The following is an 18,004-nucleotide window of genomic DNA, read 5'->3' as shown; positions in this document are numbered from 1 at the left end:
AATGTAATACACACTGGAAAACAGACTCCTAACGATACACATAAAATAATGGGGTCTAAATTGGCTGTTACCACTCAAGAAAGAGATCTTGGAGTCATTGTGGAGAGTTCTCTAAAAATAGCCACTCAATGTGCAGGGGCAGTCAAAAAAGCGAACAGAATGTTGGGAATCATTGAGAAAGGGATGATGATAAGACAGAAAATATCATATTGCCTCAATATAAATCCATGGTATGCCCACATCTTGAATACTGCGTGCAGATGTGGTCGCCCCATCTCAAAAAAGATATATTGGAATTGGAAAAAGTTCAGAAAAGGGCAACAAAAATGATTAGGGTTATTAAACGGCTGCCATATGAACAGAGATTAATAAGACTGGGACTTTTCAGTTTATGCCTGGTCTACACGGTGGGGTGGGGGGGCGGAGGGATCGATCTAAGTTACGCAGCTTCAGCTACGTGAATAACGTAGCTGAAGTCGACATACTTAGATCTACTCACTGCAATGTCTTCACTGTGGTGAGTCAACTGCTGATGTTCCCCATCGACTCCAGTGGCGCACAGGAGTCAACGGCAGAGCACTCGGGGGTTGATTTATCGTGTCTAGACTAGACGCGATAAATCGACCCCGGCTGGATCGATCGCTGACATACCCTTAGAAAAGAGACAACTAAAGGGGATATGATAGAGGTCTATAAAATCATGACTGATGTGGAGAAAGTAAATAAGGAAGTGTTTTTTACTCTTTCTCATAACACAAGAACTAGGGGGTCACCAAGTGAAATTAATAGGCAGCAGGTTAAAAACAAACAAAAGGAAGTATTTTTTCACACAACGCACAGTCAATCTGTGGAACTCCTTGATAGAGGATGTTGTGAAGGCCAAGACTATAGCAGGGTTCAAAAAAGAACTAGATAAGTTCATGGAGGATAGGTCCATCAGTGACTGTTAGCCAGGATGGGCAGGGATGGTGTCCCTAGCCTCTTTTTGCCAGAAGCTGGGAATGGGCGACAGGGGATGGATCACTTGATGATTCCCTGTTCTGTTCATTCCCTCTGGGGCACCTGGCACTGGCTACTGTCAGAAGAGAGGATATTGGACTATGGACCTTTGGTCTGATCCAGTGTGGCCGTTCTTATGTTTGTATGTTCTTATCTCACTAACACTAATTTGCCTCAGGTTCCAGGGAAGGGATGTGATGGGCAGCTGGGGGGGTCTTGACATGAGCAGAAGCAGAAATTGTCACCATCCAGAGCAAGTGTATTGCTGTCTGGTCTGATTATTCGGCCAGATCCCCAGCTAGTGCAAATCAGCATTGCTCCACTGAAATCAACCGAGCAATACTGACTTACGCCAGGTGAGGATCTGGCCCCATGATCTGAAGTCCCAACGAGATGCCACAAACTGGCTTTCACAGGATTGATCTGGTGGGTCTTATCATCCCATTCCCCGACTGGGCCAAAATCCTCCTTGGCATGTACTCCTTCGAGGTCAGTACCATTACACCAGGGGATGAATTGGGCCCACAGTGCTTAGCAATAGACAAGGGAAGCCAGGCAGCGCTCCAGACATCACCGTGCCGAGGTAGGCAGCAGGGTCGAGCCGCAATGAATACGTACCCCGATGATGACACACACCGGCCCCAGGAAACTCCAGATGAACCCCTTCTCCATGCTGAGCCAGCAGCTACAAGAACAAAAGGTTGATGTGACATTCACTGAACATCAGCAACCTGGTGCAGCGATTATCATTGATATTAGTGCTACCTGAACTGGCTCCCACCGAGACTGGAGTCCCATTGGGCACAGCTACAGAGTGAGGGACAGACCCTGCCCCTACCAGCACAATCTAAATGATAAGACAGATGTGGGGGAAGGGAAACTGAGGCAGAGAAGGGGGAAGTGACACATTTCAGGGGAGTTCTCTGGCCTGTGTTATACAGGAGGCCAGACCACATGATCGCAGTGGTCTGGCCATAGAATCTATTAATTTTATTCAAGGTCATGGACAGAGGTCAGTAGCAGAGCCAGAGAGAGAACCCAGGTGTCCTGCGCCCCAGTCGACTAGATGCTAGAAAGTGACTAATTCGTTCATGAAGGACAGCAGCACAGCTGTCGAGACAGACGCCCACTGGTCCAGAGAGTCTTTCCCTGGGGAGCGCTGGGACACACACACACACACACACACACACACACAGTGCTGCCGTAAGACAGGACCTACTCTCTTCACTCCCCTTTTTGCACTCACACAGCAAATTTGGCCTGCAGGTCTAACCACAGTACATCAAATTTCCTTGAAGCCGAGAATGCCTTAGATTAGGACCGTCTACTTCTAGGGACTTATAAGGCCCTATCACCGTAGCATCTAACAATCTTTAATTGATTTTGTCTCCCAACGCCCCGGTGCAGCAGGGCAGTGCCATTATCTTCATTTCACACATGGGGAAACTGAGGCACGGAGCAGCTAGTTGGCTTGCCCAGCATCAAGCCAGTAGTAAAGCTTGGACTTGAACCTGCATCTCTCCTACCACATGTTAATACCCTAACCACTGCAGACTCCTGCCTGTCAACCCCACTGCGGCGCTTGGCCGTGGAAGGGCTCGGCAATCGATTGCCACTTGCTAGGCCACAGTTGCAAAGGGCCAGTTCCCCAGCTCGGGCACTCACTTTTCCCGCTTGCCGTAGCCCTCCGGCATAACCGCCGCCGAGACGGCCACCACCAGGGCGGGGAAGCCGTAGCCGAAGAGGCTCAGGTGCCCCATCTTGGGGCTGTGGGTGCTGAAATAGTTGACGACCCCGAGGTTGCGGACGGTGAGGAAGAGCACCACGGCCTCCAGGAACATCCAGGCGAAGCAGGCCAGGAAGAGGTAGTGCAGGATGCCAGCGATGACGGCGCAGGCCAGCTGGGGAGGGAAGAACGCCCGCGTGAGCGCAGAGATCCCGGGCTCTGCTTCTGCGTGGTTCCCCAGGCCAGGCCAGCACTTAGGGTGACCCCTAGTGGCAACACTATGCAGAACAGGGCGGGAGCTGGCGAGCCAGAGAGAACCACAGGGTCTGTGTCCAGCAGCCCGGCTAAACAACGTTTGAGCATCGCCTCCATCTGACCATCAGGGGCACTGTGGCCACCGCTGTCTTCTGCCACACAAATCCCAGCTCAGGGGGGCATTTCAAAGAGCCCACTGGAGGTTTGGGGGCTTCAGCCTGCACTAACGAGGACTCCTCGAGGTCCTTTCTAGTCCTATGATTCTTTCATTTAACTGTCTGGGCTTGGTTCACCTGCATCAAACCCACCCCTGTGAATTACCATTGCAAGAAGGGGTTTGCCCTAGGACAGTAGTTCCCAAACTTGAACAACCTGTGAACCCCTTTCACTAAAATGTCAAGTCTTGCGAACCCCCTCCTAAAAATGAATATTTCCAGGGATTTTCTCCTTTACCTGAAATATAAATGATAAAAGCAGTGATCTTGGAAATATAAAATTTGTTTTTTATGACATGCTTCTTACACACTATTTATTATTATTAATCATTACAATATTATCACATTATGAAAACGGTAACACTCTTCCAAGCTCTCACTTCCGTAGCTTGTATCACTGTGAATAAGCCTGTTATAAGACAAGGCTTCTATGTTTCATCAAGGAGTATCGGATGTGAAACAGCAGGAACGTATTTAAGACGCCAACTCAAAGAGTTCCTTCTACACAAGCATTGAGGTCTTGAGCAGTCCAGGCAAAAAACGCACAACAACGAAGCTTAAACTTGTTCTTCATAATAATTTTAAAAACAATACTAGCTGCCTATTTCCTTTTAAAAAACAGCAAAAAATATCCACTTCCCTTTCTTATAAGGAGTCTTGAAGTTTAAATTTCCTCACTGTGATAGACAGGCTCTGGGCTGCTGGCCCCATGCTGCTTGGGGACCTTAAGAACAGCTCTGTCTGCCACGAGAGAATTTTTTCCCCCCAAGAACTCCCTGTAACATTTCACAAACCCCAGTTGGGGAACCACTGCCCTAGGATCTCATCTCTGCCCTAAAGGCCACCACCAGCTACATACCCAATAATCACTCACTCTTCAAAGTAGGTCAGTATCATTACCCCCATTTTACAGATAGGGAAACTGAGGCACAGGAAGGTGCTTTGCCCAGCATCACCAACAGGTTAAGGGCAAAGCCAGGACTACAACCCAGGACTAGAACCCAGGTCACCAGAGTCCCCAGGCAGTTTTCTATCTACCAGGCTCTTCTCGCTGACCCCTTCGGCCCCATGCGAGGGGCAGGGAGTGCTTTACCTGATGGCCGGGTCTGTCCACCGCGGTGAGGAAGAGCAGATCGGCCAGGAAGAGGCAGAGGCAGAGCTGCAGGTGGATGGAGGTGTTCACGTTGCGGATGGAGCGGCACAGGAGGAAGGTGAGGATGGCGAGGAAGAGGCACAGCACGGACAGGGCCAGCCCGACGTGGGAGACGAGGAACAGTGGGAAGTCTGCCTATCGGGGAGGCGGGGCAGACAGCTCGTTAGGAGCCCACACGTCATCCCATGTGGGGCAGTTAATGCGGGTGGGGCTTTGCTGAGAACTCCCCCCGATTCCTGCCCGTGACAGATTATCGCAACTGTTCCAGGGGAGCACGGGCATATAACTGTACAGGGACCTTTATTTCAACCATAGGGCTCTGGGAGCCAGCAGGGGACCATGGAATGGGGAACCGCCTGTGATCGGCCCGTGATGCCCACATCCAGTGCTCCCCCCAGCCCCTTTGCGCTTTCTCCGGCGCTACCCCCCATGCCGGGGAGGGGCTCCCCGTAAACATCCCCAGAGCTACCTCCTTGTCCTCCTTCAATCTCTCCTTTGCCGAGAGGATGCCCGACTGCCCCCAGCAAAGCCCGCAGCCTCGGTCTGCGAGCGCGGGCCCGTTACCGTTATCTCCCCCGATGCCACGAGGACGGCCAGGTTGGAGACGCGATTGCAGCTGCACGTGGTGTGAGTGGCGCTCCTGCGCAGGACCCCGCACCCTGCCCGAGACCAGCTGCCACGCCGGGCCGTGGCCTCCCACGAGACGCAGATGAGCTCGTCGCGGCTGCGGCTTGGCTGCAAAAAAATGAAATAAAAATAAGGAAAAAGCGAAGAATAACGCAGGTTGGAAAAAACGTGATACCAGGGACGCGGGTCAGGGTCTCCAGGAAAGCACTTGAGGGGCAGACTAACAGAGGCCGTGCGGACCAGTGGACGGGGTATCAGATTGGAACGCAGGAAACCTGAGTTTTAGTCCTGGTTCTGCCACTGGCCTCTTGTGTGACCTTGACGGAGTCATTCTCCTGCTCTGTGCCTCAGTTTCCCCTCCCACCCTTTGTCTAGACCAGAGGTAGGCAACCTATGGCACGCGTGCCAAAGGCGGCATGCGAGCTGATTTTCAGAGGCACTCACGCTGCCTGGGTCCTGGCCACCGGTCCGGGGGCTCTGCATTTTAATTTAATTTTAAATGAAGCTTCTTAAACATTTTATAAACCTTATTTACTTTACATACAACAATAGTTTAGTTATATATTATAGACTTATAGAAAGAGACCTTCTAAAAATGTGAAAATGTATGACTGGCACACGAAACCTTAAATCAGAGTGAATAAATGAAGACTCGGCACACCACTTTGAAAGGTTGCCGATCCCTGGGCTAGACAGACTAAGCGCTTGGCGGCAAGGGCTGTCTCACATGATGAGCCGTTCCTGCCAGAAGGGGGCGCTGATTTCAGCCTGTGCATTAGCACAAATACTGAACAGTAGGGCAGAGAGTTAACAGTCTCTTTACGCCCCCCCACAGAGAGTGGGGCCAAAGAACACATATGGGCTGGATCTGAAGGGCTCCCAGACTCTGTGTCTGCCTTAATGAAGCAGAAGAAAATCTATCCCTGCTGCTAGTATTAACACCTAGCTCTGAAGTGCTTTCCATCCATCAGTCAAGGCACTTTCAAAAAAAGTCATTACCCCCATTTGACATATGGGGAAACTGAGGCACAGAGTGGTGGTGGGGGGAATATCAAGGTCACCCAGCAGGCCAGTAGCAGAACCAGGAGTAGAACCCAGGTCGCCCACTAGTGCGCTATCCATTAGGCCACACTGTCTCCCCGTGTTTCTCTTTGCTCTCTTCCCCTGTCACTCAACCCCAGTAGCGGGAAATTTATGTGTCTACTACCGACGCTCGGTTAATTGAGCTGTCCCTTTAGCGGCTGGAGCAGAAATTCAGACTTTTTCATCAAGAGGTGATGACTTCAATCCCCCCCTTCCCGCCCAAGGCAGCACCACACTTGGGGGAGAACACAAGAATTCCTCCCCACCTGAGAGTTAATTCAATGCAGCATCCCGACTAGAGAAGCCAGACTGCTCCTGAAAAAGTCAGAATCAATCCCAGCAGCAGTTCATGTGGGGACATGCAGCCGGCCTTACCATGATGTTCTGGAAGGTGTAATTGACTGGATCCGGGAAATCGGTTTTGGTCTCGCTGGTCAGGAAGGCACTCACAACCCTGGAATTTATCTGCACTGGCCGGACAGAAGTGGCCCCTTGGCCATGGAAGAAGCTGCCTTTCAGGATGGACTCCAGGCCCACGTAGGAGACAAACGCCACTCCAGCCCGGGCTGCAAGTATCCCCAAGGAGAAACCAGGTGAGTTATCGGCTTCTTTACCCGCATTGCACCAGGGGACTCGCAAAGCACTGTACAACTCCCCCGCTTCAGGAGCTGGGTAATGTATCACTTCAGACCCTCACACGGATAAAAACGAGGCACAGAAAAGTAACACAATGGCACCGCAAGCCAGCAACAGAGCGGGAAGAGAACCCAGGTGGCCGGACAGCCAGACTTCTACTTAGAACTGCAGTTCAGCTGGCACTGACGACAAGACAGAGGGGCTGTCCATAAATTACGGAACGCAACAGAGGGCAGGGGGCTCCTTAATGTTGTGTGTTTGTTTCAGCGTTACAGTGTTATAAGGGGTGGGCGGATCTTGAAAATCCCCCCAAATGTGTGACAGTTTTTGGAGAGCCCCTGAAGCTGGTTTTCTGAAAACGTCTGACATTAACAGAGATAGTTGGAAAAGGTTTTTTTTCCCCTGGTGAAAAGCTTGAGTTTGGGGCAAAAAAAAAAATGGAAACCAAATTTTTGATTTAAAAATGCTACTGCAATGCCTCCTGGGAGTTATGGTTCTGGTGCCTTGTGCTCCTGTTTCTCCTCTATGAGCCAGGCTCCCTGGTTGGTCTGCATCTCCCATGATGCACCATGGCAATTATCTAGCCACAGTGTATCATGGGAGATGAAGCCTGGCTGGAGAGCCTGGCCTGTGGAGGGGAATGGGAGCATGAGGCATCAGGAACATGATTTCAGAATCAAGATATTTTAGGTCTTCAGCCAAAAGCAGAAAATATTTCAGGTTGGAGGGCGTTTGGGGCAGCCAGTTTTTCAAGACGCAATCTAAGTTTCCTGCAGAAATCAGCCACTTCATGAAGAATTGCATTTTCTGAGGACCCAATTTTCCATTGAAGTACAGTGTAGTACTGTCCTATCCCGGGGACTCTCTTTTTGCCCCAGCACCCCCACGAACATGATACAGTTCTGCGGTGATCTGGAAGCCTACTTTCGCCGCCTCCGACTCAAAGAATACTTTCAAGATAACACTGAACAGCGCACTGATACACAGATACCCTCCCACCAACAACACAGGAAGAAGAACTCCACATGGACTCCTCCTGAGGGTCGAAATGACAGTCTGGACCTATACATAGAATGCTTCCGCCGACGTGCACAGGCAGAAATTGTGGAAAAACAACATCACTTGCCTCACAACCTAAGTCGTGCAGAACGCAATGCCATCCACAGCCTCAGAAACCACCCTGACATTATCATCAAAGAGGCTGATAAAGGAGGTGCTGTTGTCATCATGAACAGGTCTGACTACCAGAAGGAGGCTGCCAGACAACTCTCCAATACCAAATTCTACAGGCCACTTTCCTCAGATCCCACTGAGGAACACACTAAGAAACTGCACCATCTACTCAGGACACTCCCTACACTAACACAGGAACAAATCAACATACCCTTAGAGCCCCGACCGGGGTTATTCTATCTACTACCTAAGATCCACAAACCTGGAAATCCTGGACGCCCCATCATCTCGGGCATTGGCACTCTCACTGAAGGACTGTCTGGATATGTGGACTCCCTACTCAGACCCTACGCCACCAGCACTCCCAGCTATCTCCGTGACACCACAGATTTCCTGAGAAAACTACAATGCATTGGTGACCTCCCAGAAAACACCATCCTAGCCACCATGGATGTAGAGGCTCTTTACACAAACATCCCACATACAGATGGAATACAAGCTGTCAGGAACAGTATCCCTGATGATGACACAGCACAACTTATTGCTGAGCTCTGTGACTTTATCCTCACGCACAATTATTTCAAATTTGGTGACAATATATACCTCCAGACCAGTGGCACCGCTATGGGCACCCGCATGGCCTCACAATATGCCAACATTTTTATGGCTGACCTGGAACAACGCTTCCTCAGCTCTCGTCCACTCATGCCCCTTCTCTACCTACGCTATATTGATGACATCTTCATCATCTGGACCCATGGGAAGGAGACCCTGGAAGAATTCCACCATGCTTTCAACAGCTTCCACCCCACCATCAACCTCAGCCTGGACCAATCTACACGGGAGGTCCACTTCCTAGACACCACCGTACAAATAAGCGATGGCCACATTAACACCAATCCTATACCGAAAACCCACCAACCGCTACGCCTACCTTCATGCCTCCAGCTTCCACCCCGGTCACACCACACGATCCATCGTCAACAGCCAAGCACTGAGGTACAATCGCATCTGCTCCAACCCCTCAGACAGAGACCAACACCTACAAGATCTTCACCAAGCATTCTCAAAACTACGATACCCACACAAGGAAATAAAGAAACAAATCAACAGAGCCAGACGTGTACCCAGAAGCCTCCTGCTACAAGACAGGCCCAAAAAAGAAACCAACAGAACTCCACTGGCCATCACCTACAGTCCTCAGCTTAAACCTCTCCAATGCATCATCAGTGATCTACAACCCATCCTGGACAATGATCCCTCACTTTCACAGACCTTGGGAGGCAGGCCAGTCCTCGCCCACAGACAACCTGCCAACCTTAAGCATATTCTCATCAGCAAACACGCACTGCACCATAACAACTCTAACTGAGGAACCAACCCATGCAACAAACCTTGATGCCAACTCTGCCCACATATCTACACCAGCAACATCATCACAGGATCTAACCAGATCAGCTACAACATCACCGGCTCATTCACCTGCACGTCCACCAATGTTATATATGCCATCATATGCCAGCAATGCCCCTCTGCTATGTACATTGGCCAAACTGGACAGTCACTACGCAAGAGGATAAATGGACACAAATCAGATCTCAGGAATGGCAATATACAAAAACCTGTAGGAGAACACTTCAACCTCCCTGGCCACACAATAGCAGATGTAAAGGTAGCCATCTTACAGCAAAAAACCTTCAGGACCAGACTCCAAAGAGAAACTGCTGAGCTCCAGTTCATTTGCAAATTTGACACCATCAGCTCAGGATTAAACAAAGACTGTGAATGGCTTTCCAACTACAGAAGCAGTTTCTCCTCCCTTGGTGTTCACACCTCATCTGCTAGCAGAGCACCTCACCCTCCCTGATTGAACTAACCTCGTTATCTCCAGACTGATTTATACCTGCCTCTGGAGATTTCCATTACTTGCATCTGAAGAAGTGAGGTTCTTACCCACGAAAGCTTATGCTCCCAATACTTCTGTTAGTCTTAAAGGTGCCACAGGACCCTCTGTTACTTTTTAGTGTAGATGGAACAGTTTTGACCAGCCCTCATTCTTAATTCTTCTAGTTCCCTTGATTCTAGCCAGCTTGACTAGGACAGAAGGAATTTACATTTGTAGACGTAAGAACCCAGGAATTCCCATTCCATCACAGAGCCCTGTTCTGTGAGCCCTGTATCCCATACCCCAGCCATCCCAAATCACACCAACGGTGCATCTAGTTCATTTTTCCATCTCTCTGTGTCAGCCTGGGAAATCCGTCTCATGCCCTCTGGTGGTGGTGACGTACCTTGTGCCACTGTTCCCTGGATTGTTCTGCAGCTAATCTTCATGGTCTCCCCTTTGACTTTCAGGCTGACGACTGAGTCCTTTCCGGGGCAGCCGTCCTCAATGACTTTGGTCTGGACAGCTAAGGAGAAGGGAAAAGAGCACGGTCTGATACAGCACAACGGCTCCTCGGGCAAGGGCCATCACTCGCTCTGCAGAGCCGATCCATGGTTGATGGCCCAGAGAGAGAGGGAAACAGAGAAACACGTCCAGCTGACAGGGGAAGAGGCTTTTGTGCCCACAGGAAAGAGATAGGGAGGAAGTTTCATGGGGCCCTTGGACCAAGCCTCTCCCGAGGGGTTTAAGAACAAGGGAGGACTGGGGACCTGTAGATGTACTTTTGAGAAAGTAACAGACTTTTTAGATTAAGGAAATGTGGTGGATCTAATATACCTCGATTTTAGTAAAGCGTTTGATACGGTACCGCACGAGGAATTATTGGTTAAATTGGAAAAGATGGGGATCGATATGAAAATCCAGAGGTGGATAAAGAACTGGTTAAAGGGGAGACTGCAGCGGGTAGTACTGAAAGGTGAACTGTCAGGTTGGAGGGAGGTTACCAGTGGAGTTCCTCAAGGTTCGGTTTTGGGTCCGATTTTATTTAATCTGTTTATTACTGACCTCGGAACCAAATGTAGGAGTGTGCTGATAAAGTTTGCAGATGACACAAAGTTGGGAGGTATTGCCAATTCGGAGAAGGTTCGGGATATCCTGCAGGGAGACTTGGATGACCTTGTAAATTGGAGTAATAGTAATAGGATGAAATTTAATAGTGAGAAGTGTAAGGTGATGCATTTAGGGATGACTAACAAGAATTTTAGTTATAAGCGGGGGATGCATCAGTTGGAAGTAACGGAAGAGGAGAAGGACCTCGGAGTCCTGGTTGACCACAGGATGACTATGAGTCGGCAATGTGACGTGGCCGTGAAAAAAGCTAATGCGGTCTTGGGATGCATTAGGCGAGGTATTTCTAGTAGGGACAAGGAGGTGCTGCTTCTGTTATACAAGGCACTGGTGAGACCTCATTTGGAGTACTGTGTGCAATTCTGGTCTCCTATGTTTAAAAAGGATGAACTCAAACTGGAACGGGTACAGAGAAGGGCCACTAGGATGATCCGAGGAATGGAAAACCTGTCGTATGAAAGGAGACTCGAGGAGCTCGGTTTGTTTAGCCTGACCAAAAGAAGGCTGAGGGGAGATATGATTGCTCTCTTTAAATATATCAGAGGGATAAATACCAGGGAGGGAGAGGAATTATTTCAGCTCAGTACTAATGTGGACACGAGAACGAATGGATATAAACTGGCCGTGGGGAAGTTTAGGCTTGAAATTAGACGAAGGTTTCTAACCATCAGAGGGGTGAAATTTTGAAACAGCCTTCCGAGGGAAACAGTGGGGGCGAAAGACCTCTCTGGCTTCAAGATTAGGCTAGATAAGTTTATGGAGGGAATGGTTTGATGGGATAACGTGATTTTAGTCAATTAGGCAATAATGTGCCATCGCTGGTAAAAAGAGGGTCCAGCTGGAGAATCTTGCCTGTATGCTCGGGGTTCTACTGATCGCCATATTTGGGGTCGGGAAGGAATTTTCCTCCAGGGTAGATTGGCAGAGGCCCTGGAGGTTTTTCACCTTCCTCCACAGCATGGGGCAGGGGTCGCAAGCTGGAGGATTCTTTGCGACTTGAAGTCCTTAAATCACGATCTGGAGACTTCAACAGCTGAGTTAAGGGAAAGTGGGTGGGTCAGCTTTTGTGGCCCGCATCATGCGGGAGGTCAGACTAGATCATCATAATGGTCCCTTCTGACCTTAAAGTCTATGAGTCTCTGAGTCTATGAGATGGGGGCGGGGAATGTGGCCTTGCTTGAGAATGGGAACTGCAGCCATCGGTACATGCAGGCTGGGATCCCGAGAGCTGGATCGAGGGATACGGCCTTGTGGTTCAGGCAGGAGATCCAAGCTGAACTCGCAGCTCTGCCATCGAATCCCTGTGTGACCTTGGGCAAGTCACTGCAGCTCCCTGCCTCAGTTTCCCTCCTCTGTAAAATAGGGATAATGAGCCTCCCTTTGTTTGTCTAAATTGGAAGTTCTTCGCAGCAGGGACTCTCTCTCCCCCCGTGTCTGTGCAGCGCCTGGCACAACAGTGTCCCGGTCTCAGCTGGGGTTTCTAGGTGCTACCGTAATGGTCATAATACGGAGGCCATAGAAAAATAGATGATACCATAATGTTCATAATAGGGAGGCCATAGAGAAATGAGCCAACTAGATATTGCACCTGCTGATTGGTCACCAGGCAGGCTCCATCCCTATTGGGCCGAGTCATCCTGCTTGTGACGTGCAGCTCCCACCTGTTCTGACCACCCACCCCCCAAGACCCAGCTTCTTACCCAGTTGTTGCATCTGGATGGTCTGGCTCCCATTCCCGGTCGGGTTGTCGAAGACGGCCAGCACGACATTCTCCACGTTCTCCAGGAAGACGGTGGCCATGGCGGAGAGCTGCTTCGTGCTCAGGTTGGACCAGGAGGGCGACTGCTCCAGGATGGAGGCAAATCCCTCCGCGGCTTTCTACGGCGGGGCGAGACAGAGAGTTCTTATTGGCTGTGCTGCGTTACCCCAGCAACGGTCGGCCAATCTCCTAAGAGCTGCTGATGGGCATGCTCACAGCTGCCCTTCGTCCCATCTGCGCTGAGGAGCCACGTCTACAACATGCCCCATCTAGTGGCTGGCCCATAGAGGTCTGAGCCAGCTACAGGTCCGGGGTCTGCTCCAAGGCCAACGGGAGGCTTTGAATGACTTCAGTGGGCTTCGGCTCAGGCCTGCAGTCCGTTGGCTCAAGCGCTAGCGGCTCGTGCCTCTAAAGCTGAGTTTCCTCGGTCCAGCCCTGCTACGGGCCTGTGTGGCGCCGATTAGATCTCTCTACAGCAAGATGCTGGTGAACCACGAGCATCAGCCCTGTTCTCTTCCAGGGAATTCTGGGATCTGCCCACCCCCTAGTTATAGGGCTGGATGCAGGGCTCAGTGGGGTGGGGTTCTGTGGCCTGGGTGATGCAGGAGGGTCTAGAGAGACTGAAAGCTGCGATAAGCATCCAGGCTTCTCTTACCTTCAGAGAGACGTTGGAGTTCTTCCTTTCGGTGGGGTCTCCCAAGACGCTGAAGGTGGAGGTCAATAACGTGCAGAAGGCAGCCTGTGCAGGGCGGAAGGAGGGGGCCGAAGCAGAAGGAAAAGCCCGTAATACAACACAAATTCAATCGTACAGCAGGAAGGTTGGTCTTGTGGCCAAGGCATGGGGCTGGGACCCAGGGGTTCAAATTGCAGCATAATCATGAAGCCATCTTATTTCTCACAGTTTCAGTTCCCCATCTGTACAGCAGGGCAACTAACATTGCCACTTACGTTGTAAGTCGTGGGGGCACAGACTGCCTCTTACTATGTGTCCATGCAGCACCTGGCACAATGGGGACCCCGATCTTGGTCCGAGGGAGGGGGAAGGGGTCTGTGCAGCACCCTGCTTGAAGCCACAGTGCTAATGCAAAGGATTGTGGGTGGCAAGAAGGGACAAGGGAGGATTGGGGTGCCAGAGGTTCTGCTGGTGGGACCATGGGGATCGGGACTGGTGCTGCTGGGGGAGTAGGGGGGAGCTTCCTACACTGGGGTTTTCCACCCACTGAAGATTTGATGATTCTTGTCATTTTCCTGCAGCCTGCACTTTGCTGCTCGCTCACTGGCAGGGAGGAGGACGTTTCACCCCCTGGATTAAAATCCCCTGCACCGGAAACACCAGGTGTGAGTGGCTTTGCTGTGGCAGTCGAGGGCCGCACTGCAGACAAAATCGACCAGGGCTCAGACTCTCCAAAGCAACTCGATTTTGGCAGCACTCGTGCGAGGTTCCTTAAAGGTGCCCAGGAAGTGGCAAGCGCCCGCTCCCTGCACACTCAGGCCCATTTGAAGGCATCTCAAGTCAGGCACCAAAAACCATCACTGAGTCACTTTAAAGAATTTCAGCCGGGGCTCCCTCCGCTGCCTTTGCCGTGAGTGTCCCTAGATCAACGGGGCGTGTGAACTATGCTGGGATACGTACATCGTCTGGGGATGAGCCGTGAGCCATGTGCAGCCCTCGGTTCTCGCAATTCCTCACCAGATCGTTTGAAGCGACCTCTAGGAGGAAATGAACAAAAAATAATCAAATGTGCAGGAAATCGCTGGGTGTCCACATCCAGGATACAAAGGGTTTTAAAATCCTGCTTGTAAAACCAGTGACTTCCAGCTCTAGGGTTACTACGCAAGTAAGCCCCACTGTTCGCTGACCCCAGATCTGGGTCAGAGGGAGGCGCCTATTTCCACTCAGGATTATTCACATCCAGGAGCCTGGTCACCCTTTTCCAAGGAGAAGTGGAGCGGGGGTGGTGCCGCCTCCCCCAAAACCCCTTGGAACTGAGAGCCCAGTGGGTAGCGCGTGCACCTGAGATACGGGACACGAAGGGTCAATTTCCCCCCTCTGCCTGATGTAAGACCCTGGGTCTCCCCATCGCCCCAGAGAGAGCCCTAACCACTAGGCTGCAAGGCTGCTATCTATGTCCCCCGAGTGAACCCCACCCTTACTGGGCAGAGAAACTGTTTAACACCAGGCTGGGAGCTTGAATTTTGTCCTTCTCGGGGGTAAGAGCTACGGTGAGAGGCCGGGGAAGACCGCTTGCATGGTCACCTGTGCAGCGGGTTGTTCCAGGTACCCAAGGCCCTGGCGTGGACGGAAGGTGCCCTGGTGAGCACTGGCAGGTGTAGCTCCCAGGTGTGTTGATGCAGGTGGCATTGGGCCCACAGATTGCAGGGTTTGGGGCACATTCATCCACATCTGCCAGGAGAGGACTTGGAATTAGTCGGTGTGTTTATTACATGCATTACGGTAACACCTAGAGGCCCCACTGCGCTAGGTGCTGCACAGAAACAGTGCAAACTTGCAGTCAAACAAGAACATAAGAACAGCCGTACTGGGTCAGACCAAAGGTCCATCCAGCCCAGTATCCTGACAGTGGCCAATGCCAGGTGCCCCAGAGGGAGTGAACCTAACAGGTAATGATCAAGTGATCTCTCTCCTACCATCCATCTCCACCCTCTGACAAACAGAGGCTAGGGACACCATTCCTTATCCATCCTGGCTAATAGCCATTAATGGACTTAACCTCCATGAATTTATCTAGTTCTCTTTTAAATCCTCTTATAGTCCTAGACTTCACAACCTCCTCAGGCAAGGAGTCCTACAGGTTGACTATGTGCTGTGTGAAGAAGACCAGGAGAGGGGCAGAGACTCAGGAAGTCAGGAGCAGGGCTGGGACTGGAACTCCCGTCTCCTCATTCCCAGGCAGTCGCCCGACCCACTGAGCAACACTGTGGAGCCAGCCGTGAAGACACAGCCAGCTCGCCCCACTCCCCGGGGCTCTGGAGACAGTCGCACTCCAGGCTGGGCAGGCAGAGCCGCTCAGACCCTCGCTCTCGTCTGCGGGACGACCGGAGAGCCGGCCTCAGCCTCCCACCCCAGAGCTCCACCCACAGCCCCCGCACGGGATGCTCACCTGTGCAGCTGAACGGGATGCCAGGCTGGCTGCGGGGGAGGTAGCCTGGACGACACTTGCAGGTGTAATTGCCCCGTGTGTTGGTGCAGATGGAGCTGGGGCCGCAGGGCGATGGGTCCCGGGAGCATTCGTCAATATCTAGGGGAGGGAATCCATGTTGGACCTGCGTGATGCTAGAACCCCAGGGATTTACTGCCAGGGGCCGCCCACACCCTCATCCAAAGCCCATTGGAGTCAGTGAGAGTCTTTCCACCAGCCTCAGGGGCCTTTTGGATCAATCACTCTGCTCTGGGCCAGAACCAGCACTCACCGTTGCACTGCGCTGCTGGGTCAGTGAAGCGCTGCTCCCCAGAACTGGATGCAAAGCCGGGATTGCAGGTGCAGTAGTGGCTTCCTGGCGTGTTGGTGCAGGTGGCGTACGCAGGGCATGACGCCACATCCAGACACTCGTCGATATCTGTGACGGGGGAAGGAGCAATGGAGCCTTCCCTTGATGGGAGGAGGGGTGGGGAGACGGCAGGTCCCAGCACCTGGCATTGGAGGGGGCACCATGCCAGGAATATGGTTCCCAACAGGTTTGCAAAATGCTGCCCAGTCCCAAGAGGCAGCGGGTGCTAGTGACCTGAGAAGCGGGAGCCAGGATGCCTGGGTTCTCTTCTCAGCTTTGGGAGGAGAGTGAAGTTTGGTGGTTGGAGCAGGGAGGTGCTGAGGGAGGAGGAGTCAGGATTCACATCCAGGAGCCTGGTCACCCTTTTCCAAGGAGAAGTGGAGCGGGGGTGGTGCCGCCTCCCCCAAAACCCCTTGGAAGCGAGAGCCCAGTGGGTAGCGCGTGCACCTGAGATACGGGACACGAAGGGTCAATTTCCCCCCTCTGCCTGATGTAAGACCCTGGGTCTCCCCATCGCCCCGGAGAGAGCCCTAACCACTAGGCTGCAAGGCTGGTATCTCTCAAGCTCTCCGGTTGGGTAACACGGTCATTGCAACCAGGGGACGGGAACCTGCGTCTCCCACTTGAGTATCTGGTCACAGCCGGTTGCCGGGCTGATGCACACGGGTCAGTTCCTGCACCCACTGTGGACTGGCTCCATCCCAGAGCGAGAGACCAGAGCTGTGTTCCCCTTGGTGCTTTCATACACAGCCGGCTACACCTGGTACCGCCTCAGGTCAAGTATGTTACGCATGGTGCCACCTGGTGGCTGAACATTATAATACAGTTTAGCAGTCACCTGTGAACTGTACAGTCACTCTCTGGCCCCAGGAATATCTATGTCCCCCGAGTGAACCCCACCCTTACTGGGCAGAGAAACTGTTTAACACCAGGCTGGGAGCTTGAATTTTGTCCTTCTCGGGGGTAAGAGCTACGGTGAGAGGCCGGGGAAGACCGCTTGCATGGTCACCTGTGCAGCGGGTTGTTCCGGATACCCAAGGCCCTGGCGTGGACGGAAGGTGCCCTGGTGAGCACTGGCAGGTGTAGCTCCCAGGTGTGTTGATGCAGGTGGCATTGGGCCCACAGATTGCAGGGTTTGGGGCACATTCATCCACATCTGCCAGGAGAGGTCTTGGAATTAGTCGGTGTGTTTATTACATGCATTACGGTAACACCTAGAGGCCCCACTGCGCTAGGTGCTGCACAGACACAGTGCAAACTTGCAGTCAAACAAGAACATAAGAACGGCCGTACTGGGTCAGACCAAAGGTCCATCCAGCCCAGTATCCTGACAGTGGCCAATGCCAGGTGCCCCAGAGGGAGTGAACCTAACAGGTAATGATCAAGTGATCTCTCTCCTACCATCCATCTCCACCCTCTGACAAACAGAGGCTAGGGACACCATTCCTTATCCATCCTGGCTAATAGCCATTAATGGACTTAACCTCCATGAATTTATCTAGTTCTCTTTTAAATCCTCTTATAGTCCTAGACTTCACAACCTCCTCAGGCAAGGAGTCCTACAGGTTGACTGTGCGCTATGTGAAGAAGACCAGGAGAGGGGCAGAGACTCAGGAAGTCAGGAGCAGGGCTGGGACTGGAACTCCCGTCTCCTCATTCCCAGGCAGTCGCCCGACCCACTGAGCAACACTGTGGAGCCAGCCATGAAGACACAGCCAGCTCGCCCCACTCCCCGGGGCTCTGGAGACAGTCGCACACCAGGCTGGGCAGGCAGAGCCGCTCAGACCCTCGCTCTCGTCTGCGGGACGACCGGAGAGCCGGCCTCAGCCTCCCACCCCAGAGCTCCACCCACAGC

General features: G+C 52.0%; 1 protein-coding gene across 1 annotated transcript in view; it reads right to left on the bottom strand.

The window, feature by feature from the left end:
• LOC103307408 (adhesion G protein-coupled receptor E1-like) overlaps positions 1-18,004 on the bottom strand; it is a 69,509-nt gene that overhangs the window by 4,861 nt on the left and 46,644 nt on the right. Inside the window, exons 11-22 of the mRNA XM_065576462.1 lie at positions 16,072-16,218; positions 15,762-15,899; positions 14,897-15,043; positions 14,273-14,349; positions 13,295-13,378; positions 12,581-12,758; positions 10,159-10,278; positions 6,434-6,624; positions 4,913-5,083; positions 4,289-4,483; positions 2,665-2,900; positions 1,618-1,684 (exon numbers count right to left, since the gene is read on the bottom strand). Of these exons, the coding sequence (XP_065432534.1) occupies positions 1,618-1,684; positions 2,665-2,900; positions 4,289-4,483; positions 4,913-5,083; positions 6,434-6,624; positions 10,159-10,278; positions 12,581-12,758; positions 13,295-13,378; positions 14,273-14,349; positions 14,897-15,043; positions 15,762-15,899; positions 16,072-16,218 (1,751 nt within the window). The remainder of the gene's footprint in view (positions 1-1,617; positions 1,685-2,664; positions 2,901-4,288; positions 4,484-4,912; positions 5,084-6,433; positions 6,625-10,158; positions 10,279-12,580; positions 12,759-13,294; positions 13,379-14,272; positions 14,350-14,896; positions 15,044-15,761; positions 15,900-16,071; positions 16,219-18,004) is intronic.

Source organism: Chrysemys picta, chromosome 22, assembly GCF_011386835.1.
Source record: "Chrysemys picta bellii isolate R12L10 chromosome 22, ASM1138683v2, whole genome shotgun sequence".
NCBI lineage: Eukaryota > Metazoa > Chordata > Testudines > Emydidae > Chrysemys > Chrysemys picta.
This window is presented reverse-complemented; position numbering and strand designations above follow the sequence as displayed.